General features: G+C 39.9%; 1 protein-coding gene across 1 annotated transcript in view; it reads left to right on the top strand.

The window, feature by feature from the left end:
* B4GALNT2 (beta-1,4-N-acetyl-galactosaminyltransferase 2 (SID blood group)) overlaps nt 1-26,759 on the top strand; it is a 43,200-nt gene that overhangs the window by 3,652 nt on the left and 12,789 nt on the right. Inside the window, exons 2-5 of the mRNA XM_036999169.2 lie at nt 16,381-16,581; nt 17,138-17,275; nt 24,277-24,383; nt 25,528-25,565. Of these exons, the coding sequence (XP_036855064.1) occupies nt 16,381-16,581; nt 17,138-17,275; nt 24,277-24,383; nt 25,528-25,565 (484 nt within the window). The remainder of the gene's footprint in view (nt 1-16,380; nt 16,582-17,137; nt 17,276-24,276; nt 24,384-25,527; nt 25,566-26,759) is intronic.

Here is a 26,759-nt window from a genome sequence, read left to right as displayed (position 1 = left end):
TTATCATATCCTTGTCAGGTTTGTTTATGCTGTTGCATAAAATAGGTTGGGGAGTGTTCCCTCTTTTGCTGTTCTTGGGGAAAATAGGAAATGAAGTGAAAATGAATAATAGGCACCATAAGGATTTTCCTGAATTTTCTTTTTGCTTGTGTCGGCTTTTGTACGTTGTATTGTTTTCTAAGTGTTTGCTTCTTTCCACTACATTTTCCAGTTGGTGGGCACAAAATTTTAATTTACATCCTCTGATTACTACTTTAATGGCTGTAAGGCTCACGCGATGCACCTAGTGCTCCTGACAGTGCTGATTTGTGCCTACTCTTGTTTTTTTCTTGATCCTTCCAATGAGTTTATTAATTTTACTAATTTTTAAAATAAAACAACTTTTATGTTTTTGATGATCTTTTGATCCTTTACAATGTGTATTTCCTATCTCATTAATTTGTGCTCTCATTGTAATGATTTCCTTCTACTTTGAGCCTAATTTGACAATCTTTTTCTAATTTCTGAGGTAGATATTTGCTTTCTGGCTCTCAGATTCTAATCTTTTCTAGTATAGTTATTCAAAGCAATACATTTCTCTCTTTTTTTTTCTTGCTGTTCCCAGAGATATCTAGTACTAACAATTTGATACATTTACTGTTATTTTTACACAAATAGGATCCTACCATATATACCATTCTGTAACCTACTTTGTTTTTCTTTAGGACATATTTTCAGTGTCCCACTGGGGAAAGCTAGATGGTAGGACTTACTGTACTATTCTTGTAACTTCTCATGAGTCCCTAAATATTTCAGGATAAAACGTTTTTAAAAAACTTAAAAAAACTTTGCACTTTAGAAAGATTTGTTTTAATATTTATGTTAAATATTGTTTAATTTAAATAAATATTTTTATATTATAAATATGTAAATAATAAATAAATAACTTTAAAAAACAGAGCCACTTTGGTAACATGCCAATTTCCTCATTCTGTTGAATGGGTTCTAGTATTTTATTGGTAGCATATGATAGTTCTTTTAACCAGTCTCCCATTGATTGGCATTTAGGTTATTTTCCAGTTTTTCAGTGTTGCAGAAATGAGGCAACGGACAAATGGTTGTACTTTTCCTCTGAGTTGTGGTATGGTTTAAGAAGTCAAGCACCTCACCTGCTTTGATTGTTGTTCTATATGAGGCCTGTAGTTAAACTTTACCATCTCAGGTAATCGTCTCCAGGAAGGTTTTGTGTTAGCAGATTTGCACTGCTTTGTAAGAAACATTTGGTCAGAGCAGACAAAAGTAAATTACTGAAACATTTGTTTCTACTCCCTGAAGTTGCCTCTGCTTTTCCCATCATGATTTCTCTGGTTCACCAGATCCTGCCCGTGTGTTGGGAGGAGTCTTTAGGAGGCCTGCATGACTATGCAGTCTTCAACCTTGACAAAAACAAACTAAACTGTTTGCAAGTTCAACAGAGAGGAGAGAAGGGGCTCCCCCAAGTTGGTTGAAAAGAATAATGAGCATCTAAAAACAATTGGTTACCACTGTGCAGTGGCGAGGCCTTCTGAGTTGGGCACTCTTCCTATTTGGCAACCAATGAGAGGATTCATCATAGTTCAGTTCTTCAACCCTATGATGTGCCATCATAACACATATCCATTTTGATATTTATTAATGTAACCAATTTAGGAATCCCTGCTATATGCAAGGCACTGTGGCACAGGTGTTGGGATGCAAAGATAAGTAAGATGCTCTCGGCACCCCTGACAGTCTGCCCAGCCCAGCATTTCTTAGCTGCTTTTGCAGCCACAGACCCGTTTGAGAATCTGATGAAAACTGTAGAACTAGGGAAAATGTGCATATATATATATATATATATATATATATATATACCTAGAACTTCACAAATGACCTTAGCTAATACTCCACTCTTGGGAGTCAACCATTAACCCCTGGCCTCAGGTGAAGATCCCATGGTCTACCGGAAGTGCAAGATGGAAAACTGAAAAAACTGAAGATCATCTGGCTGAAAGGTCCTCTAGTGAGGAGTGTAGTCATAACTGTAGTACTTCTCATTTGTAAGAATGCATTTTTCTCAAATGAGGTACTATGCTCAGAGAGATTTGAGTACCCAAAGCCACTCAGCTACCAGCTGGAAGAACTCTGACCAAAATCCAGGTCCATGATATGTACTTTGTTTTGCCAGATGAAGTGCCATGAACAAGGTTTTAACAAAATCCTAATGTCTATCATATAGAGCTGAAAAGTTCTGACCAGTCATTAGGGTTGCCCTTTCTCACCCAGAACATATTTGTTCATCAGATTAGTTCGCCCTATTAAATTATGTAATCCTTGAAGAAAGGGATTGTGGTTGCTCAACTTCGACTTCCTCACTGCCTAGCAAGGTGTCTGGCATAGAGAGCACGCATTGTTGAGTGAATGAAAGTTCATTACAGGAAAAAAGAGATGAGAGAATAAGCTTCTATTAAATGTGTTCCTCAGCTCACATTCTGCCTTCAGAGATTATCTCTAGGATGTGAGAAGTGTCATCGGTTCATTGACATATTACTTTGTTATTCCTGTGTTTTTTTTCTTCCTCCCCCTTTGTCTTATCTGTGACATTGGATAAGCAGAACCAAGCTGGGTTGAGTCTAGGTTTGATGTTTAACACCAAGGAGTTCTTTCACTTTAGACAATCAAAAATTTTCCATGTTACAGAAGAAACCGTAAGCACTAATTTAATTATTTAAATTAATTGCAGGGTTTGGATAATTTTCAGCTGAAAGCATATTGGAAAAAAGGAAAAAGGAAAAAGTCATTCTAATTTACCATCCAGCCCAAGACAAAGGACAACTTTGGAAGCAATGTGGTTGCTAAAACCATAAATGAATGGTTTAACCCCCTTAAGTCTTGAAAATTATATCTACCTTTGTGAAAAAGGAGTGAGGGAATAAGTCAGTATATCATTTAACCACACTGAACTCCTTGAGGGCCGGATCTATGCCTGATCTACCTTTGTATTCTAGAAAATTGGCACATAGCGAGTGCTCAGTACATTTTCACTAAATTAAATTGGATTTTCCCAAAACATATATATCTGCAATGTATTTTTATATGTGTGGACATTTTGTATAAATATCCTATTTGTGGATAAATATCCTAAAAGGGCAAGCCGTGCCCCATATCTTCTCACATACAAACTGTAAAGAGCCCATAATACTCACTCATGTGTGACTACAACTGAAGTCAGTTGTGTTACAGAATTCCATCTCATATGTATATACTCTGGTTAAAGCTACTTTGTATAGTACCAATTCTTTATAATACTGTCTCTGAAACAGTATTTTCCTAAATAAAAAGGTAAAATGACCTGTTACAATATATACTTAATGTATACTTTTAAACTCTAGCCAGGACTGGAGATAGTACTACCCCATTTCATCCAATAAGCTTCCCTGTTCCACACAACCCACCCTCTCAGCCAACGGCGGCAGCGCCCCACCATCTCAAGCTCAGTATGGCTGTACTCTGTGTTACTCATAGGGCTTTCCTGACATTGCTGGGCAGTTCTGATCCACCATGACTGACAAAGGTGGGCAGAGAGTGGAGCCAGACTTGCAGCAAAGAAGCAGAGGGAGGGTGTAACACGATGCTAAAATGCCAGGTTTATGAAGGTTCAATGTGTTTTTAAGGAAATGGTTGACAAAACAGAGGGATAAGGGATTTATGGGAGCTGTGCAATAGTGAATTTCTCTCAAATAGTATATTTGCTTTTTAGCTTCTTCTAAAACCTTTAGGAGAGATTTTGGTATGTGGTCTTTTTATGATCAGATCAAACTGTTGTCTGGTTTCCATTGTGATGTCTTCTATTTTTGTTGTTCACTGATAGCTTAATTGCATGGGGGTCAAAAACTATGTTCTATATTATTTAAATTCTTTAAAACTTTGCACATGTGTTTTATGACCCAGCATTTATTCAATTTTTGTAATGTCCTGTGTATATCTGATACGACTGTATATTCTGCGGTCATTCCATGCAGTGTTCTATATGTGTCCATATCTATCAAGTTGCTGATCATTTGGTTCATGTCATCTAAATGCTTACTAATTTTTTGTATGCTTCCTCTGTCAGATAGGGAGGGTAGCATGTGAAAATTTCTCACCATGATTGTGGATTTGTCTATTTCTTCTTTAATTCTTTCAGTATTTTGCTTTGATATATTTGAGGCTATATTTTGAGAATAAGGAATTGTTCTCTTCCTGTGAACTGAGTATTTTATAACTTTGAAGTATTCCTCTTTATCTGTGGCTTGGCTTTTTGTCTTAAAGTCTACTTTGTTTGATATTAATATAGAGATATTAACTTTATCTGGGTTACACTTGGTATATTTATCTTCCTTTTTACTCTCAACATTTACTCTCAATAGAAATCTTTATATTTTAGGTGTGTCTCTTGCAAACTGCATATAATTTGGCTTTTCCCCCGTCAAGTCTGTTTTTGTGTTTTGATTGGAGCATTTAATTTGTTTACATGTATGTAATTATTGATATGTTTAGTTTAAATCTAACTTCTCATTGAGCATTTTCTCTTTGTTCTACCTGATCTATGTTCTACTTTCTTTTCTTGCACTTTTTTGTATTGATTGTTTTTATTATTCCATTTTACTGTCTATTAGCTTGAAAGTCATTCACTATTTATACTATTTCCATAATACTTACATTATAAATTATAATATAGTCTTGCCTTATCAAAACCTACAGTTATTTGGTTTTTCTAATCCTTTCTTAGACAATGCAAGGACCTTACAGCACTTTTAGTCTATTTACTTCCTTTCCTGACTTACATGCCATTATTTTACTGTCTTTTCTTTTTGGTTCTACAGTATTTAAAACCAAACAAAACAGTACTATTGTTTTATGCAGTCAACAGTTATCTAGATTTACCCACTTATTTGCCATTTTAATTTTTTTTTTAATTTAAGTATCATTTATATACAATCTTATACTGGTTTCAAATGTACAACACAGTGCTTCAACAGTTACCACTATTATTAAATCCTCACCCCGTCTCTGTGGTTACCATCTATCAATGTAGAAAGATGTTACAGAATCATTGACTATATTCTCCATGCTGTACTACCCTCCCCATGACCAACTTATATTGTAATTATGCATTATTGTGCCCCTTTATCCCCCTCATTCTCCCTGCCGACCTGTACCAACCCCTCCCCCTTATAACCATTAGTCACTTTTCAGTGTCTATGGATCCACTGTTGTTTTGTTCCTTCAGTTTTCTTTGTTTTTATACTCCACAAGTAAGTGAAATCTTATGGTATTTATCTTTCTCCACCTGGCTTGTTTCGCTGAGCGTAACACCCTCTAGATCCATCCGTATTGTTGCAAATGGCAGAATTTATTTTCTTTTCTTGGCTGAATAATATTTCATTGTGTGTATGTCCCACATCTTCTTTATCCATTCATCTATTGATGGACACTTAGGTTGCTTCCATATCTTGGCTATTGTAAATAGTCCTGCAATAAACAAAGGAGTGTATATGTCTTTTTGAATCAGGTATTTTGTTTTCTTTGGGTAAATTCCTGGAAGTGGAATTCCTGGGTCAAATGGTATTTCTATTTTTAGTTTTTTGAGGAAACTCCATACTGCTTTCCACAGTGGCTGCACCAATGTATAGTCCCACCAACAGTGTAGGAGGGTTCCTATTTGTCTGTACCCTCACCAGCATTTGTTGTTTCTTGTCTTTTGGTTAATGGCCATTCTAATTGGTGTGAGGTTATATCTCATTGTGGTTTTAATTTGCATTTCCCTGATAATTAGTGATGTGGAGCATCTTTTCATGTTCATGTTGGCCATTTGTATTTCTTTTTTGGAGAAGTGTCTGTTCAGGTCCTCTGCCCATTTTTTGATCAGGTTGTTTTTTGGGTGTTGAGGTGTAACATTTTGGATGTTAACCCCTTATCAGATGAGCCATTTACAAATATATTTTCCTATACTGTAGGATGGCTTTTTGTTCTGCTGATGGTATCCTTTGCTATACAGATTTTAGTTTGATGTAGTCCTACTTGTTCATTTTTTATTTTGTTTCCCTTGCCCAAGGAGATGTGTTCAAGAAAAAGTTGCTCATGTTTATATTCAAGAGATTTTTGCCTATGTTCTCTTTTATGGTTTCATGACTTAAATTCAGATCTTTGATCCATTTCTAGTTTGCTTTTGTGTATGGAGTTAGACAATAATCCAGTTTCATTCTCTTACATGTAGCTGTCCAGTTTTCCCAACCCCAGTTGTTGAAGAGGCTGTCTTTTCCCCACTGTATATTCATGGATCCTTTATTGTATATTAATTGACCATATATGTGTGGGTTTATATCTGGGCTCTCTATTCTGTTCCATTGATGTATGGATCTGTTCTTGTGCCAGCACCGGACTGTTTTGATTTCTGTGGCTTTGTAGCAGAGCTACAACTCTAAGTTAGGGAGCATAATCCCCCCCCACACCCAGCTTTGTTCTTCTTTCTCAGGTTTGCTTTGGCTATTCAGGGTCTTTTGTGATTCCATATGAATTTTAGAACTATTTGTTCTAGTTCATTGAAAAAGGCTGTTGATATTTTAATAAGGATTGCATTGAATCGGAATCTGTAAATTGCTTTAGGTAGGATGGCCATTTTGACAATATGAATTCTTCCTATCCGTGAGCATGGGATAGATTTCCACTTGTTGGTGTTTTCTTTAATTTCCCTCATGGTGTCTTTCATGAGTATAGGTCTTTCACCTCCTTGGTTAGTTATATTCCTAGGTATTTTATTCTTTTTGATGCAATTGTAACTGAAGTTGTTTTCCTGTTTTCTCTTTCTGCTAGTTCATTGTTAGTATATAGGAATATAACGGATTTCTGTATATTAATTTTGTATCCTGCAACTTTGCTAAATTCCATTATTAGTTTTAATAGTTTTTTTAGTGGAGTCTATAGGGTTTTCTATGTATACTATAATGTCATCTGTAAATAGTGGCAGTTAACTTCTTCCTTACTAATTTGGATGCCTTTTATCTCTTTGTTTTGTCTGATTGCTGTGCTAGAACCTTAAGTACTATGTTGAAAAAAGTGGTGAGAGTGGGCATCCTGGTTTTGTTTCCAATCTTAGAGGAAAAGCTTTCAGCTTTTTGTTATTGAATGTGATGTTAGCTGAGGGTTTATCATTTATGGCCTTTATAAGGGTGAGGTATGTATCCTCTAAACCCATTTTGTTGAGAGTTTTTATCATGAATGGATGTTGAATTTTGTCAAGTGCTTTTTCAGCATCTATTGAGATGATCATATGCTTTTTATCCTTTTTGTTAATGTGGTGTATGATATTGATTGATTTACAAATGTACTATCCTTGCATCCCTGGAATAAATCCCATTTGGTCATGATGGATGATCTTTTAGGATTCAGTTTGCTAATATTTTATTGAGTATTTTTGCATCTATGTTCATCAGGGATATTGGTCTATAATTTTCTTTTTAGGTGTTGTCATTGTCTGGTTTTGGAATGAGTTTGGAAGTGTTCCCTCCTCTTCTACTTTTTGGAATACTTTGAGAAGAATGGGTATTAGCTCTTTAAATGTTTCATAGAATTCATCTGTGAAGCCATCTGGTCCTGGAGTTTTGTTTTTTGGGAGTTTTTTGGCTACCAATTCAATTTCAGTGCTGGTAATTGATCTGTTCAGATTTTCTGTTTCTTCTGGGGTCATTTTGGAAGGTTGTATTTCTCTAGGAAGTTGTCCATTTCTTCTAGGTTGTCCAATTTATTGGCATATAATTTTTCATAGTATTCTCTAATAATTCTTTGTATTTCTGTGGTATCTGTTGTGATTATTCCTTCTTAATTTCTGATTTTGTTTATGTGTGTACTCTTTTTTTCTTGATAAATCTGGCTAAGGGTTTATCTATTTTGTTTATTTTCTCAAAGAAACAGCTCTTGGTTTCATTAATTTTTTTCTATTGTTTTATTCTTCTCTACTTTATTTATTTCTGTTCTGATCTTTATTATGTCTCTCCTTCTAGTAACTTTGGGATTCATTAGTTCTTCTTTTTCTAGTTTCTTTAATTGTGAATTTAGACTACTTTTTTGGGGATTGTTCTTGTTTCTTGAGGTAGTCCTGTATTGCTATGTACTTTCCTCTTAGAACTGACTTCACAGTGCCCCAGAGATTTTGGGCTATTGAGTTTTTGTTTTTATTTGTCTCCGTGTATTGCTTGACTTCTGTTTTAATTTGTTTATTGATCCATTGATTATTTAGAAGCATGTTGTTTAGCCTTCATGTATTCGTAGGCTTTTTAATTTTCTTTGTGTAATTTACTTTTAGTTTCAGATCATTGTGGTCTAAGAAGCTGCTTGATATAATTTCAATCTCTTTTAATTTACTGAAGCTTATTTTGTGGCCTAGTATGTGATCTATTCTGGAGAATGTTCCATGTACACTTGAGAAAAATGTGTGTGCTGCTGCTTTTGGGTGGAATGTTCTGTAGATATCTGTTAAGTCTATCTGATCTAATGCATTGTTCAGTGCCTCTGTTTCCTTATTTATTTTCTGTCTGGTTAATCTGTCTATTGATTCTATTGAAGTGGTGTGTGTGGTGTGTTAAAGTCTCCTAAAATGAATAGGCTGCAATCTATTTCCTCCTTTAATTCTGTTAGTATTTGTTTTATATGTTTAGGTGCTCCATGTTGGGTGCACAGGTATTTATAATGGTTATATCCTCTTGTTGGACTGACCCCTTTATCATTATGTAATTTCCTTCTTTGTCTCTTGTTACTTTCTTTGTTTTGAAATCTATTTTGTCTGATATAAGTACTGCTGCTCCTGCTTTTTTCTCCCTATTGTTTGCATGAAATATCTTTTTCCATCCCTCCACTTTAGTCTGTGTATGCCTTTGGGTCTGAAATCAGTCTCTTGTAGACAGCATATAGATGGGTCTTGTTTCTTTATCCATTCTGCCATCCTATGTCTTTTGATTGGTTTATTAATTGTTTTCTGGTTGATTTATAGCTCCTCTCTGTTCCTTTCTTCCTCTCTGATACTCTTCTCTTGTTATTTGACAGTTTTCTATTGTATTGTGAATAGGTTTGTCTTTAAAAATTTTTTTGTGTATCTAATGTAGGCTTTGGTTTTGTGGTTACCGAAAGTTCAAAGATAGCTTCCTTATTATAATAATCCGTAGTAAGTTCCTGGTTACTCTATTTCAAACACCATGTAAATGTACTTTTTTCCCCTTCTTCTTCCTCCTCCACACTTTATGTATTAGATGTCATAATCTGCCCTTTTTGTGTATCCCTTGCCTGATTCTGTGTATAGTTGATTTTGCTTCTTTTGGTTTGGTTTAATTTTGTACCTGCTTGGTAATTAATTGGTCTACTACCTTTACTGTGGGTTTATTTTCACTGGTGAAAGCTATTTAGCTTTAGGAACATTTCCATCTATAGCCTCCCTCTAATGTATCCTGTAAGGCTGGCTTAGTCCTGGTGAATTCCTTCAACTTTTATTTATCTGGAAATCCTGCTTTAAATTTAAATAATAATCTTGCCAGGTATAGGATTCCTGGTCAAAGGTCCTTCTGTTTTAGTACATTAAGCATTTCATGCCACTCCCTTCTGACATGTAAAGTTTCTACTGAGAAGTCTGCTGGTAGCCTGATGGGGTTTCCTTTACAAGTAATCTTTTTTTTATCTCTCTGGCTGCTTTCAATACTCTTTTCTTTTTTTTTTTTGAGAGGGCATCTCTCATATTTATTGATCAAATGGTTGTTAACAACAATAAAATTCTGTATAGGGGACTCAGTGCTCAATGTACAATCATTAATCCACCCCAAGCCTAATTCTCGTCAGTCTCCAATCTTCTGAGGCATAACGAACAAGTTCTTACATGGTGAACAGTACAAGGGCAGTCATCACAGAAACTTTCAGTTTTGATCACACATTATGAACTATAAACAATCAGGTCAAATATGAATATTTGTTTGATTTTTATACTTGATTTATATGTGAATCCCACATTTCTCCCTTATTATTATTATTATTATTATTTTTATTTTTAATAAAATGCTGAAGTGGTAGGTAGATGCAAGATAAAGGTAGAAAACATAGTTTAGTGCTGTAAGAGTCAATACTCTTTTTTTATCCTTGAACTTTGGCATTTTAATTATTATATGTCTTGGTGTTGTCTTCCTGGAGTTTCTTTTGCTAGGGGCTCTCTGTATTTCCATGACCTGAGTGTCGATCTCCTTCCCCAGATTGGGGAAGTTTTCAACAATTATTTCCTCAAAGAGACTTTCTATCTCTTTGTCTCTCTTCTCCTTCTGGTACTCCTATTCAAATATTGTTTTGTTTGGATTGGCCACACAACTCTCTTATCGTACTTTCATGCCTAGACATCCTTTTTTTCTTACTGTCCCTCAGCTTGTTGTGCTCCTGTTCTCTAATTTCCGTCTCCTCGACTGTCTCCTCTACTTGCAGTAAGCTATTCTTCAATCCCTCCATTGTATATTTCATTCTGTTACTATATTCTTCAGCTCCGTGTGGCTCTCTTTTTCAGCTCTTCTCTTTGTTGAAGTCCTCCATGAGTTCTTCAATATTTTTCTGCAAATCGGTGGGCATGTTCATGACTTTTACTTTGAAATCTTTATCAAGAAGACTGGTGATCTCTATTTCATTTCATCCTCTTTCTGATGTCTTGTCCAGTAGTTTTGTTTGGAACATATTCCTCTGCCTCCTCATTTTGTCAGGGTGTCTGTGTTTCTTCCTTTGTATCAGATGGATCTGTATGCTTCCTGGCCCTTTTCTGTGTGGTCTTCTCTTCTTCCCCAGGTGTAGGTGGCCTGTTCTGCAGTCTTCAGGTCATTTTCAGGTTTAGTTGTATTTGCTGTATTTTCTTCTTTTATGTGTTTTTGAGAGAAGGCTTCCACCTTGCCTTCCTACCCGTGAAGCCCTGTGTTTTTAATGACCTTACTTGCCTCATTTTTAAAATGTTAAATCCACATGTGCGAAATACTGACTTTACAAAAGTTTGTGGAAATACTCTGAGATCAAGGTTTCCTCTAATGACGATTTAGGTTTGGTTCTGCTAGGCACTGGGAGCACTAACAATGTGGAATTACCTCAATTCAATTTCAAGAAATGACAGGAAGCCTAGTGGTCATGCCTGGGAGTGCCTGTGTGATTCAGCTTCCCCTTTTCTGAGGAAGCCCATTGAAGTTTCAACCAAAGCAAAGGGGATTCACCAGAAACTCACACTGCCACCTCCACTTGTGTTGATCTTGAACTCAGATATCTATTCCTTTACACCAAAAGACTGAGAAAAGCATGCTCAGCCTCTCAGCCATCCCTGGAGGAATCAGCAAACACATGCAGGGGAAAGGTAGCCTCATTCCTTAGCCTCCATTATTCCTAGAATTCTGACCTAGTAATTCATTACCTTGGTAGCCATCAGATCCCTTCAAACAGATTTTTTTGCAGGGGTCTGGCTTCTCTAGTTGTCATCAGTGGAAAAGGTGGTCTGAATTGCCCCATCCACCATTACTGGAGGCAGAAATCCGTTTGCCCCTAAGGCTCTTTGGTGAGCCAGTTAGAAGAGGTAGAAGCTCTATGAGGCTGTTTTCGGACTTTCCACCGGTCACCTTGAAGGTGGCCAATTTTAACTCAGCTCAAGAAAATAAAAGGAGGTGATATTATTTGTACTCTTAGTATTGTGAAACGATCCATAGTTATTATGTAACTATATAATAATTCATAGTTATTATATATATCATTTTACTGGGTTTTGCATCCTCACAACCAAAATTCCTGTCTAAAATAGACAAAAGCAGTATGCTCTAATCCACATTTTTTCACCAGATCTCTTTGGTTATTAACTTAATAGGCCCAAAATGCTACTTCAAGTTGTTTTTAATTTACAAATGAGGACAAATATTTTCCTATGAGTTTTCTTACTAAATATATTTTTGAGTCAGTCCTTTCTTCATATCTATGCCCATTTATTAATTGGTGTCTTGATGTTTTCTCATAAATGAAGTAAGATTAAACTTCTGCTTTCATATTTGTTAGGAGCCATTTCAATAGTTCAGTATTACTGCTTTTATTTCTGTGTTGTTTTTCACTGTACAGACATTTTGAAAAGTCTGATGCAGATTTAAGTAATTCAGTCTTTCCCCTTGTAGGTGTTTCTAATGCTGTCCAAGTGTCATGATTCCTAAAGGGTCTAGTGTAATAAAGCACACAGAAATCCTGAGATTACTTTATTAGGCAATAGGAAAATCTTGGCCAACTGATTCCCACTGTCTGTGGAACCAGCTTGACATCAGCACCACCTCTGCTAGGGCACAAGAGCCCCTGTCTTGGGCTGGGCACAGTGAGGACCACCATTTTCCAGGTTATGACCCAGGTTCTGCCTGGTTCCAAAGCTCTCTTTCTGAAATATGAGAATGGCTCGGCAGGATTAAACAGCTTCAGTTGGCTTGAAGGGACAAGTTGCCATCCCCTGGCTTATTTCCTTATTTCTCACTGACTTTATAAATTGTATTTTGGCCCTTCCTTGACAGTTGCTTAAATATGGTACAATCTGAATAGCAGACCCATGCAATTATAATTTTAACCAATTCCCACTTAAGCACATAAACAGTGTAATTTTAACCTTATTGGACATTTGTAGTTATTTGACAAAAATTCAGTGGTTGAATATTTTATTGGTAATCTACCAAAAAAATCCTATTAATGACTGCATCGCTAAACAGCTGAAATCAGGCTTGGTGAATCAGAACTCCAAGCTGAGAGAGGCCTGATCAGATGGTTGAGCTTGGCTAAGAGGAAATAGAGGCCACTTTTTGCCAGTGTTTCTATAACTTGATTAGTTTTAGATTTATCTATCTTTTTTGAATGCCATTTCAGGAAATTCAGGTGTTACAGAAGTATATAACAAAGTAGTGAAAATTCCACATAAAGAATCTTGCTGATTCTTTAACATCCCAAATCTGGCTTAAGTATTTCTGGACTTTGGTTTATTCCATTCAGTTATTACTTTTTCCTGAATCAGTATCATGCTTTTAATAACTATAAATTTATAATAACTTTTTCTTCAGTAGTACAGCCTTCTCTCTTATAGTATTTCCTTGTTATTCTCATGCATTACTTCCAATTAGAATCACTTTGACAAAAAAATTCCTGTTACAGATTCATTTATGTGATTTTTGTATTGAATTCACAGATTAATATAGGGTGAATTTCATCTGTACAATGTGGAGTTATTCTATTCAACAACTTATCTCCATTTATTCTATGAATTCCAGTGTATTCTCTAATATACTGGCTGTTTTCTCAATTACTAATTTTTTATTTGTTCAATGGCAAAATTAATATTTAATTATTGCAAAAAAGAAAAGAATATAGGATTATGTTGATACAAGAATATTTTGATTCTTAGCATTGACTGTAATTAACAACTTGATGTGTGTCATTTCAGATATTTTTCTATGACTATACAGTTAGAACATACATGCAGTGTAGTAGACAATCTAATAAAGTTTTAGTTTTTGTCAGGGCTTATACTATATATTCAGCAATTTTCTTTTTTTTTTCAATTAAGGTATTTTTGCTGCACACTCTTATGAAGGTTTCACATGAAAAAACAATGTGGTTACTACATTCACCCATATTATCATTTCCCCCTCACACCCCATTGCAGTCACTGCCCATCAGTGTAGTAAGATGCCACAGAGTCACTATTTGCCTTCTCTGTGCTGCGCTGTCTTCCCTGTGACCCCCCGACACCATGTGTACCAATCATAATACCCCTCAATCCCTTTCTCCCTCCCTCCCCACTCAGCCTACCCCAACCCTCCCCTTTGGTAACTGCTAGTCCCTTCTTGGAGTCTGTGAGTATGTTGCTGTTTTGTTCCTTCGGTTTTGCTGCGTTGTTATATTCCACAAATGAGGGAAATCATTTGGTACTTGTCTTTCTCTGCCTGACTTATTTCACTGAGCATAATGTCCTCCAGCTCCATCCATGTTGTTGCAAATGGTAGGATTTGTTTCTTTCTTATGGCTGAATAGTATTCCATTGTGTATATGTACCACATCTTCTTTTTCCATTCATCTACTGATGGACACTTAGGTTGCTTCCATATCTTGGTTATTGTAAATAGTGCTGCGATAAACATAGGGGTGCATATGTCTTTTTGAATCTGAGAAATTATATTCTTTGGGTAAATTCCTAGGAGTGGAATTCCTGGGTCAAATGGTATTTCTATTTTTAGTTTTTTGAGGAACCTCCATATTGCTTTCCACAATGGTTAAACTAGCTTACATTCCCACCAATAGTGTTAGCAATTTTCTTTTTTTACACATTTTAAAATTCATTTCAATATTTTTTTAGGTATTTAAGCTCTAACACGGGTTTTACAAGCTGGTGAACACTTGACAAATTAGTCAAATTATTTCTCTGCGAGAACTATAATCACACTTCCCAGACAGCATAAATACATGTTTGAACTAATATGATTATATATCATTGTTTTATCAATTACATAATAAAACAATCAAGTATCCAACTATTAGGTTACACAACTCAAAAGGTATGTACACCTTTTTGAAACTGTATGTTCTCATCACTGAAAGAACTACATTAGTACCCACTTTTACTAGCTGAAAGAAATCGGAAGAGGATTTCCACTTTTAGGAAAAAAGGTGAAGAACGAAAATAGCCTTCAGCATTTGTCTTGCAACCAGCCAGGATAGAGAGAAGCAGCGAGAGCGGCGCCGCCAAGCTCCTTCCCCGGGAACCACACTCAGCATCTCTGCGTCAAGCCGTGAGCGCTCTGAGCTGCGTCTGCCAGCGTCTGTGCTTTATCTCAATCTGTTTTGTTTGTCGTTAGCCATGTGTGCCCTAAGGAATGAGAAAAGCCTAAGAAAGATTACTTTTTGGGTCTTGGAATGTTAAAAAAATTTCTTTGTAAACTAATGGTAACTACTTCTTTGCTTTAAGCCATTTTGGCTTATGCAAAATTTCATGGGACTACTCTGCTTTCAGATAGCAGGGGAACCTGTAATGTATTAGCCATCTACTCACTTCATTACCAGAAACCCATTACTTTTTCTTTTTTTTGAAAAGAGATTGTAAAGAAAAGGAAAAATAATCACATTTCAAAAAAAAAAATAATAGTAGTGGAAAACAACTTCCAATAGGTATTTTTAAAAATTACAAGACATTCAGGAATTTTATGATTAAAATTAGTTTTTAATTTTAAAGCTGATTTTAGTATTAGATATCTAACTATTAAAATCTATTTATTTAAATACTTTATTCAATGTGTTATAGTTGATTATAGTCATGGTTCTTGCTGATTCTTTAACATCCCAAATCTGGCTGGTTACAAAACCCTTTAAACTGGCTCCTCTTTCTTTGGACATGACTGTGGTCCCCTTAGGTAGCTCCCCTCCCTTCTGGAACCATGGGAAATCCCAGACTCACTTTGCATTCTTCTTACCCCAATTCTAGAGCTCTAGTGCCTTTGATTGTCTTTACATTCTTGTTCTGATGTGTCCTTGATTCAAGAGTTACTTTAGAAAGCTTTATAAACATTTCCATGTTGTTCAGGGAAAAGGGGCTTATTAGTAGGTTACATTGTGATTATCCTGTCAGAGTATCTGATCTGAACTATTTCTACTTTATTACAGTTTCCTTCATGTCCAAACATGTAGCCAGTTTTTGTAATGTTCTAAAAGCTATTAACAGAATGTGAATTCAACCACTGAGTTGCTCTACCGCTTTGTGTGTTTTTGAGACTTGATTTGTTAAGGACTGAGATGTTAGATGTTCAAATATGACTATCTTTGGGTCTGTAATCCTTCTCCTTTCATATCCTGCCATTCTTTGCTAGGGGTACTTTAATCCTATTTGGCAGTGGCTAAAGATCATGATCACTACAGCTGCTTTGTGGATCCTGCATTTGATCATTATAGGGGGCGTTTCTTCCTTTTCTCTTGGACCCACACCTTCAGGACAGGGAATAGAGAGCCTCTGCTTTACCCGACAGCTCTTGGGTTTTAGTTAATACTTTTTTTTTTTTGCCTTGAATGCAACTACACTGACATTAATACTGCAAACCTTGCAGTCTTTTTTTCCCTTTGGGATATTTTTGCCTTCCCTTTTGCTTGTGATTTTCAGAGTCTTCTGGTTGCAACCTGATTCTTTACTCTTCTATTTATCAAAAAATAATTTTGGTAAATAGTAAATGATGTAGGTTTAACTTACATATCTCAAGTTACTATTCCCCCCTCATACTACACAGTCAAATCATTTATTAAGTAATCAAGAAAAAGATTTGAATGGAATTTGCCCTTTTTGTGTCCCAACAGCTCTAGATTTCTGTGGCTTCTCAAGACCTCAGCCCTCATTTTAGGACTTGCCATTGTTTTGTCGGTCTTCAGAAATGTGTCCCTCCGTGTACTGCACAGCAGCCTCAGACTGGAGCCCGCTCGCCCTACTCTGGCTGTCCAGATGCCAAAGCTTCTCCCTGAGGAACATCTCAGGAACCTGTTTACTTATGATGGAATCTGGTGAGATGTCAGGTTACTCCCCATTGGTAGGATACCTCCCTTGCTCCTCCTGTGGTTTGCTATGTTCTGTTGAGGCCATTTTACAGCCAGCTCCCTACCTTCCTGAACCTGTTCTGCTTGCTAAAGTGATTCTACCCAGTGGGAGCAGGAAAGTGCTTGATCTGCAGGGCACAGTCTCTTTTCTCTACAGCACCCAGCAAAGTCCCTTAAAATTTATTTGACCAAAGCTACAGGAAGATCGCTGCCTTTCCATCCTGCTGGTCTCCTCTCCCGGTGGGGCTCAGATACCACTGACTTTCATGCGGCTCAAGTTTAAGGAAATTTGGTGTGGAGGCTAATTCAAGAAAGGGACCTTCTTTCCCTGAACCATCCCCTCCTCTCCCAGTGTCTCTGGGAGGGACCACTGCTGGGGTTCCAGGGTCTCACCCCAACTAGGACAGGCCAGAATGGGAAAGGAGATTCTCGGGCTGAGCAACCAGTGCATTAGAGCTCAGGGTCCCTCTCACCCACCCACCCATCCACCCACTCCGTGTTCATGGTCCCCTTCTTGTTTTAGGCTGTTCCCGAAAAACCAGTGCAAGTGTGACACCCTCAAATGGAAGGAAAGCTATAACTTTCAGAATGCCTACAGCCAGACTGAGCTTCCTGCCGTGAAAGCAAGAAGACAGGCGGAGTTTGAACACTTTCAGAGGAGGTAACGCAGACCATGAGGGCTCTTGGAGCCTGAGGTAAAGCAGAACTCAGTCTGTGTCCCGCAGGCGTGTGTCCAGAGAGAAAAGGCAGGACTCCCTGTCTTGCAGGCATCCCGGGGAGGGACTATTACGAGTAAGCCAAGGACTGAGGAAGGAGCCCTTAAATGAGGATTTCTAAAACTTGGCATGTCTAAAATATTTCACAGTAAAAAAAGAGCAAAGGAATGAAGATCGTTCAGCACCTCAGTGTGGTGCTGGTGGCTACCGTGGCAGGTGACTGTGCAGGCTCACCAAGTCGCACCACCTGAATGTTGAGAACATACTGTCCCTCTGCTATGTGCAAGGCCAAGCATTAAACACTTGGGGTGTTATGGAACAGGATTGATGGTTGAGAAGATCAGGGATTGATCCTGGCTAGCTTATACCGAAAGAGAATTTGTGGGAAGGATGTTGAGACCTCCCCAATCCACAGGTGTTAGGATGACGAAGACATGAAGGCTAAGGAACAAAGAACCAAGGAAGCATGAAAGGCCTTGCAGGCCCAGCCCCCATTTTATCTTCTTTTTTTTTGCTATCATGTATGAGTTAAGTGGAAGGCATGCTATAATAAAGAAAACAATAGCATCAAAATTCAGGACTTAGGCTTTGGAACAGGCTGGAGTACTTTAGTGTTTTCATATTGACATTGTAATATAAGTATTTCCTTTAGGCTTATTGTAAGGTGCATTGTGTCAACACAGAAGAAACTAGTAACTCATAAAGGTCCTGTCATAGAAGCGCTATGAAGCAAAAATATCACCTGCTGTTATTGTTGTGTTCTATTCATGTTGTCCTTATAGTTCTGCACAGGCAATACATAATACATCAAAAAATACCCCAAATATTAGATCATTATAAGTGCTATATGGAGATACAAATTAAAATATTGTGGTAGAATACTAGTTGACAGCATAAAATTTAACAGGACACTGAAAGAAAGTGATCTTGGACTCTGGTTTGTGTGCCAAGCAGGAGTCCCCCCATCTCCCATAGAACAGCGCCTCAGCAGGAAGAGTCAATGCAGAGCCCAAGGTTAGGGCGGGATCACCATGGTGGCAGAAGGACAAGAGAGCAGGCCATGGCTTTTGAAGCCTAGTAAGTCAGGGGAAGCCTGGTGGTGTACGACCCCAGAGAGAGGCCGCTCATGATGGCCATTGTAAGCCAGGAGGAGGAGTGTGTGTTTGGCTTTCTGAGTAATGCAAAGAATTGAACTGTTTTAAAAAGTGGCAAGTTATGATCTGAGATACTTCTCTAAAAGGTCACCCTTGCTTTTTGGGGAGAATCCACAGAAGAAAGGTCTAGGCAAGGCAGGGAGACCCGTGGGCAGTGGGTGGGAGGGAAGTGCTTCTGCGGCCAAAACACTTGTCTGAGTCTCTGCGATGAGCAGTCCCCGGGTCCCTGCCGTGGGGCTCAGATGACTGGGCCTAAGTCATGAATCAAGGAAGGGGAAGGACGACTCGGGCCCCTCCAGGTGGGATCTCAGGAATCAGCCGCTATCCCCCAAACTACATACCAGTGGGAGACTCCCCGGAAGAGAGCTGGGCTGCCACAGGAGGGAGCACAGAAAGGCAGAGCTGCGGTGCAATACGCAGGGCATTCTGGCATCACTTTGACCCTGGCCCACCATGCTGGGTGAGCGGCTGTCAGGCTCAGTAGTTACCAGTGCTGCCAAGGGAGGCTGGCTGGCTCCTCTCAGGTCCTGCACCCTCCAAGTCCAGCTAGGTGACCTGGGCCAGCTGCTTACTCTTCTCTGTAAAACAGGGAAAATAGGAGTTAGGTAGTTGTGACATTTAATGAGTTGATGCAGAGAGAGGCTTAAAACTGTATTAGGTTTTAGCATCCATGAGATTATGGGGTAGTGGAGGAGGTAAGAAAAGCATATGAATATCTGGTGGGACCAGCTCCACACCAAGCAGGACCTGTGCCCTGGCTTTGCACTTCTGTGACGCCCTTTGCCAGCCTCCTGCCAGGGTGGACCCCACGGTTTGACTCCCAGTCTCTCTTTGCCACTCACTATGGGAAGAGGGCTTCTGTCTCTGTCCTGGGCAGGACAGGGCCTCTGAGGGAAAGAAAAGAGGGCTGTTTCCAGCAGGGGTGCAAACTTCAGGAAGCGCAGGGTGCAGGGGGGAGGACAGGGGAGAAGCTTTAAGGAGGTTGGAGAGATGTGATGGGGGCCCAGGGGGTGACAAGAGGACCTGAGCTGGGTGCCTCCTGGGAGGAGGTACTGGCCTGGAGGGAGCTTGGAGGAGGAAATACAAGAAGGAACTAATTCCAGACAAGGAAGGCCAAGGAGGCCATTCTTCTCATCTACCCTCCGCTGCTTGTGGAAACACCCAGCTCTCTCAGGATTATACCTGGTCATACAGGTATGAACAGAGTCAAGCAGCGCACACACCATAACTGATGTGAACTGGGTCTCATGCCAAGAAGGATGTAGCGAGGCAGGGGGAAGCTTTGCCAGGGCCTCAGATCTTTCTCAATTAGCTGATAAAACACACCGGATGCCTGCTTTGAGCAAGAGGCTGAGTTAGGTACAAAGATAAATTTGATGTAGATCTGTTGTCAGTGAACTTCCAGTGTGAGAGAGAGGCTCCTGTCAGTGCACCCTCCCCTGGGGTCGTGTCCATTCTCCACCTCACAGTCCCTGAGAGCTGCCATCATCCGAGGGAGTGCTAAACTCGGTGCTGAGCGAGTATGGGCAGACTGTGGCTTGTAGAATGGGTTCAGCAAATTGTGTGTAATTCAAGAGTTCAGTCCAAAGCTTAATATTACACTAGCAGTCAGAGGGAGTGATGTGGTAGGTTTTAGGAAGGAGAGCAGCTTGCAGCTCTAAGTCCAGGAGGAATGTTCAAGAAAAAGGTGACATTCAGAGCAGGCCTTACCTGTTCCCAAACGGATGACGTAGGATTCTACTTGTTCGCGTTTTAGTCTTGGTTCTCCCCATTCCAGAAATGGAACTTTATTGCTCTCTTTGTCCCATTTGGCTCAGTTTAGGCCTGGCAGTCAACAAATGACTGAATAATGGGGCACAAAATGATGAGTGACTCTGGGCAGAGTTCCGGGTGTGGCTCACTTTCTGAGGGAAGAGAATTTCTGAGAACAAAGCTTTAGGTATGAAAAGAATGGAGCAGATCTTGACACACTGATGGGGAAGAGCTCTGTTATTCATTAAGTCAGAAAAACACGGTACAGGAAATTTGTGCAGTATAGGACCATTCGTGTGTTTAAAAGTGGAGTGGGTATCTGTGTGTGCGTATGGGTGTGTTTATGTACGTGGGTGGAGAGGTAGAAACAGTGGTGGTAAATATTTAACAAACAGTTTTTGAGGCTTTTGACAGTGGCTTGCAGTGTCTGCCAGTTTCCATGGTTTATAATCACCCTGTGGCTGGTTTCAAGCTACCAACATGACATCACTGGATGGGGAGTTGGAAAAAGATACACCATCGGTGTATCTCTCCACCATGCAGATATAGCAGATGTGAGTAATCTAAGAGCGGGGATAATGGTAATGTAGTCAAGTAATTAGAAAGTGATGGTTTTGAGTGTTTATTAGCTCTCTTTTCATTACATTATATTTCATTTTAAGGGTTTATTTAAAGTTTATTTTTTAAAGTATAATTTAATTTTTATTAATGGTTGTGTTTACTAAATGGCTTGCAAAATTCCTAGAAATTCAACAATGGGCTCTCCCATGCCATCAAAAGTCAGCTCCAGCTCACCGCTATCTCTCTCTCTATCTGTGTAGATAAATGTATCAAGGGTTGTGTGTCCTTTGATGGGGGGCAAGTGGGCAAGAATTTGCCTTACATGCTTCTGTCACACAAAATGCCCAAGCTTACAGTGTACGGTGGGCTAGGTCAAGTCATCGAGGCACCAAATGCTCAACGGCTGACATGCCGGCACCTGATTCAGCAGTGTCCCAGAGGCCCCAGCTCCGGGAAAGTTTTCTACTATTCAGTCCCCCGAGCTCAGGAAGGAAGATCTGACCTGGAGCTAATGGTGTCTTTCTCCTCATACCAACTGTCCAAGTGCTCAAGATCTTCACATTTTCCCATCCAGTCTTAGGGACCCTGTCAAACACCAGCTGTGATTACACCCTGGATAAATTACACTCAGATGCAGAAACCCCATCTGCAGACCACCCTGCTCCTATGCACGCGGCTTCTTGCTGGGATAAGGCAGATCTGGAGCTTGTAGGATGGATAGGACACAGACCTGGGTCTTGGCCTGGCCATACAGTTGTAAGCCAAGCTATCTATCACAGCCCGGGCATTGCATCCCTAAAAAATATTGGCTGAGAGGGACGGGCTGGCTTTCAGGCCAGGAGGCTGGACACCACTACTCAGCAGCTAACCATGGGCCCTGCCCCAGATCCTCCCAGACCTATTCTTAGAAAACCCCCAGTTAACAAGGATTGTTTTCCCTTCTCTGTCCCACATACTCTCTTCCTCTGATCTTCATTTGGCATCTTCAGGCTGGAAATCCACCTCTCTCAGCTCAGCAACTACAGACTTGATCTGGATCAGTGGTTCCCAAAAGCCTTTCTGTCCCGGCACCCCTGGGAGAATGGGGCACTCTACAGCTTCTCGGTGCCAGCAAGTAGTGAGTCTTTGGGACTGTGTAGTTTGCAAAAGCCCTTCCAGAATCTGGTGCTGCCGTCCCTCCCGCCCCACTCCACCAGGCTGACATCTACTGCTTTGTATTAATTTCCAGAGCTTGTGGCTCTGTAAGGGTTCCCAAAGTCGAGCTAAGCCGTGTGTCTTGCTGCTCCCGTCTGGGTGGCTCCGTGACAGCTATACCACCCTCCATCAGACGGGGAGGCTCATGCCCACGGGGACTCTATCTCCCCCCTTCAGTTAGGGAGTCCCTGAAGGCTGTGTGTATATACATATTCATATAAGCATGCTTTCCTTATTTCATAAGGTGTGTATAAGGCTCTTAGCAGGATGTCTCCAGCCAAAGAAATCACTTATAAGTAACCTGGGATCTTTGGCCTCTGGTGAATGTCACGTAAGTTCTACCATTTTCTGGGGGTATAAAATGGAGACTATTCAAACTCACATGCTTCCCACTGTGTGAGGGAATCCAGCGAAATCTTGCCTGGAGATCATGCTGTTATCCTGTGCCAGAGAGCACATGTCTGATATGGAAAGGTGTGACCGGGGATCTACCCAGGATGCCCAAGACCTCTGCGTACTCTGTCTATGCCTCTTAATTGTTTGTATCTTTGAAATTATTAATGGAGCTTGAAACTGCATCAGATCTTTGATTCACTTTTGTCTGATTGATCAAGCTGATCCTTTGTATTGTCTCCCTATTATGATTCAATTCAAGAGGAGTACATGGCTAATGCTTCTTATAAAAAAACCCATGTGAACTAACCCTCTCACTCCCATTTGCCTCTTTATTTGATATGCCCCCTTGCAAACCCAGCTGAGGAATCTGCCATTATGAGTTTGGTATATATTATTTCACTATTTTTTATGCTGTTACACACACAGATGAAAACATATAATCACACATATTTATGTGTGTGTGTGTATATATATATGTATATATATATATGTGTGTGTATATATTATTGGATTTTTGTGTGTCTATTTTTAATGTAATTGGTACCATAAGAATAAAGCACTCTGAAATTTGTTTTTTTCATCCAATGATCTGTTTTTAAGAGCTATCTATATATCTAGTTCTTTCTTTTTCATCGAAATTCAGTTATGAATAGGAATACACTGATTTCTACTAAACCAGTCCCCTCTTAAAAGATGCTCAGATTTTTGGAAAATTCACTATTACCTTTATACAATTTATAAAAATAATACTACATTATATTTTCATGCTTTCCTTATTTCATAAGGTGTGTATAAGGCTGTTCATTTCAAACAATGCTGAAATGAACCTCTTATGCATGTCTTATTGTTTACCCATGCAAGTGTTTCTCCCCTTACCTAGCTTCTGAATTGCTCAGAGGATATGCTTACTTCTACTTTTAATAAGTACTGCCAAGTTGCCCTCAAGTTGCCCTATGTTAATTTACATTTTCATGACGAGTAGGTAAGTGTACTACCTTCCAGCCCCCACACACCTAACCAACACTATCATCAAATTTTAAAACTTTAATGAAAAAGGTATTTCATTTATTTTGAAGTTGCATCTCCCTGATTCATATGGAAGCTGAACATGTTTCATAAATTTATGAGCCATTTGTATTTCTTCTTCTGTTAATTGCCTATTATGTCCTTCCTCATTTTAAAGTTTTGTCTCTCTCATATTCCCATAGATGTTCACTACAGTAGTATAATCTTTTCTTCCAGGTAATCTACATGATGTTCTTGGTTAAACTGCATCCCTGAAGGCTGCATTTCAACCATATCACCTTAGTCCCTCAAAGACTCAATCTCACTAGCCTGTGTTATGCACTTGCCCTTGACTGAAGGTTGCTACTGCAAAACCATATAGAAATTGTCACTGTGTTTACTTAAATAATATAGAGACAGCAACCACTGCCGTATAAACTTTCTTGTGATATATCTTATTTTTTAGTTCAGTGCCAGGAAAAGTTTCAATTCCCTTCAGAAGTGGGTCTGCTTTGTCCTTTGAATAAGACCAGTACTGACTGGCCAGTCACGTTATAGCTCTGGCTGTCAGGAAGTTCAGAGGTGACTTTGGCATTCAGCTACCACAGCCGTGTTGGCCCTTAGAGTCTGATTATTTTGTTTCTTCTTTTTTGCTGGGTTTCAATTTTTTATGTGCTTTGTTGTAAACTGCCTTGATTTCTTTGTGAAATTAGAGGCCCGGGGGAAGGGTGGAAATAAAGGAAGGGGAGAGAATGGAGAAGAGAGAGGGACAGTCTACTTCAGATTTCCCCAACTGGCAGCACAAAGGTCTGGGCACAGGCACCCCTTTCAGGACAAAGAGGATGGGCATCAGGGCAGCTGCTAATGGCTCCATTTCCCTGCAGAGAAGGGCTACCCCGCCCACCACCCCTGCTGGCTCAGCCCAACCTCCCCTTTGGGTACCCGGTCTATGGGGTGGAGGTGATGCCCCTGCACACAGTTCCCATCCCAGGTAGGTACTTTCTCACCTGGAGAAGACCCAGGTAACTTTCTTATTCATTCTTAAGTGAAAGGAGGGAGCAGAAGGGAACAGTCATTCATTGAGTACATGCTGTGTACAATTCAAGAAGCTTGACATGATTTCATTTAATGTTAGTCTCCTTGGTTCCACCACTGGGAATGGCCCTTCAGAGCTGCGGCCTCCCTGGGGATCTATAGTAACATAGACAAAGACGGTCTGCATGCCTCAAAGAATCTGAAGACATAACCGGCTTTTTGGTGTCCTCCGGCGTCATGGGAGTAGGCAAATCATGAGCCCATCCCCAGGGAGCGAATACAGAAAAGAATATTTCTGTCGGTTACAACTCCCCTCCACCAGGGACTTTTACACACTCCTCTAGTTCAGCAACATATCCCTGTGAGGTCAATATTATTTACTAATTTCACAGATGAATTTAGGACACAATATATTTGAATTGGAAATCGAATTAGTCATATAAAAACAGAGATTCTCAAGTAAATACATTTGGGATGAATTGCTAGTGTTTTTGAATAGTCATTAAAAAATTATTTGCTATTTTAGATGATTCCTTTTTTCATTATGGTAAAATATACCTAACATAAAATCTGCCATTTTAGCCATTTTTAAGTGTACAGTTCTGGCATTAAGTACATTCACATTGTTCTGCAACTTCACCACCATCCATCTCTAGAACTTTTTCTTCTTCCCAGTTGAAACTCTGAATCCATTAAACATTAGCTCCCCACCCCCACCCCCCACTGCCCCTGGCAACCACCATTTTACTTCCTGTCTAAGAATCTGATTAGTCTAGGAACCTCATAAGGACGATGCATTATTTACCCATTGCTTCCTTCCCTTCAGTCACAGACACACCTGGAAGAGACAGGATTAATTCACAGCACCTGTCCAAAGCTGAGGGTGGGCATCAGAGCCTTTAGAATCACTGGAGCTTGGGGACGCAGACACCATCTCACAGAACTCTGGGGAGAAGGGAGTGGTCAACCTTCTGAATAGAAGGTGTCAGTCAAAGGCACCGTGGAACAATGTGTAGGAGTCACTGGGAAGTTTTGAGCATCAGGGAGCCCTCTGCTTCCTCTCAAATGGTGTTTTGTGTCTTGTTTCCTGTGTCCTCTAGGTCTCCGGTATGAAGGACCAGATGTTCCCATCTATGAGGCAAGAGTCCCCTTCCCAGCCCCAGTTTGCACTTGGCATCCTATCCTTGGTTCATTGCCTGTGCCTCCTTCCTTCCGGGGTGGCAGGTCTCAGGTTTGGGCAGAGCCCCTGTCCAGATTAAATATCAGACCCCAAGTACAAGGTTGGGAGAGGCCAGGGGCACCAGGAGAAGGCAGGATTTTTCCAGCCCTAAGAATTCGCTGGAATTCCAGGGAGGACTTCCGGAGAATGGCCCCACCGCGGACGCTGCTGATTCTGCCTCAAGGGGAAGCCACCGCCACAGCCACAGCTCCTGCTCCCGTGTTGTGTGGCCTCTGTCAGGGTTAGCGCCAGCAAGCTGGCTCCGTGCAGCATGCCCTTCTTCCCCACTAACACAGCTCCAAATCAAGGCCTTGTGCAAGCATTTCTGAGGTGTGGGGTGTAAACCATATCCAGAACTGTACCTGAAAAGGAGCCTGAATAGTTTTCATTTTCCACCTCTGCCTGCCAGAGAGAGCTTGGAGCAGGCAATGAGGGAACAAATTGGCAGAGCAGCTCCCCCTGCAGAGGCTTTTCTGCCCTCCCGAGGAAAGCCCCCACCTCAGGCCTGGCTGGGTACTCCGTGTGTCTTCCTCATGGCACTTACCTGTACCTGAATTGCTTATACAAGTCAAGATATGCTTATTGCCATTCTTTCCCACTAGAATATAAGCTTCTGGAAGGTAGGGAATCTGTCTTATTCATCATTATTTTCCCAGTGCCTGTAATTGGCATCTCAGAAAATACCTGCCAACTGACTGAATCGTTTTCAGCAGGAATGACATAATCCAGATTTCTTTCACAAAGATCACTGGCTGGTGCAGAAGGCAAGAAGGCAGAAGAGGGTAGCATTAGGGAGCAGAATCTGGATGGAGAGAAGTGAACCAAAATGCCAGCTCCGTATGGAAGGCACAAGAGACAGGCTGTAGGTGTGAGGGAAACACTCCACTTGGAGACTTGAAAGTTGAGCAGATGAAGGTGCCATTCATGAGGCAGGGAGAACCAGGGAGAGGCTAGAAAACAGGTTTACAGTGAAAAACTGACAGTTCACTTCTGAAGATAACAGTTTGAGCTGCCTGTGAATCTTCCTCACAGAACAACCAACCAGGCGGTCAAATCTCAGAAAGACAGGAGCTGGAGACTTAAATTTTAAGACCATCAGCATACGAATAGTGT

This window comes from Manis javanica, chromosome 4 (genome assembly GCF_040802235.1).
Source record: "Manis javanica isolate MJ-LG chromosome 4, MJ_LKY, whole genome shotgun sequence".
NCBI lineage: Eukaryota > Metazoa > Chordata > Mammalia > Pholidota > Manidae > Manis > Manis javanica.
The sequence above is the reverse complement of the archived record's forward strand: the minus strand, read 5'-3'. Positions and strand labels throughout refer to the sequence as shown.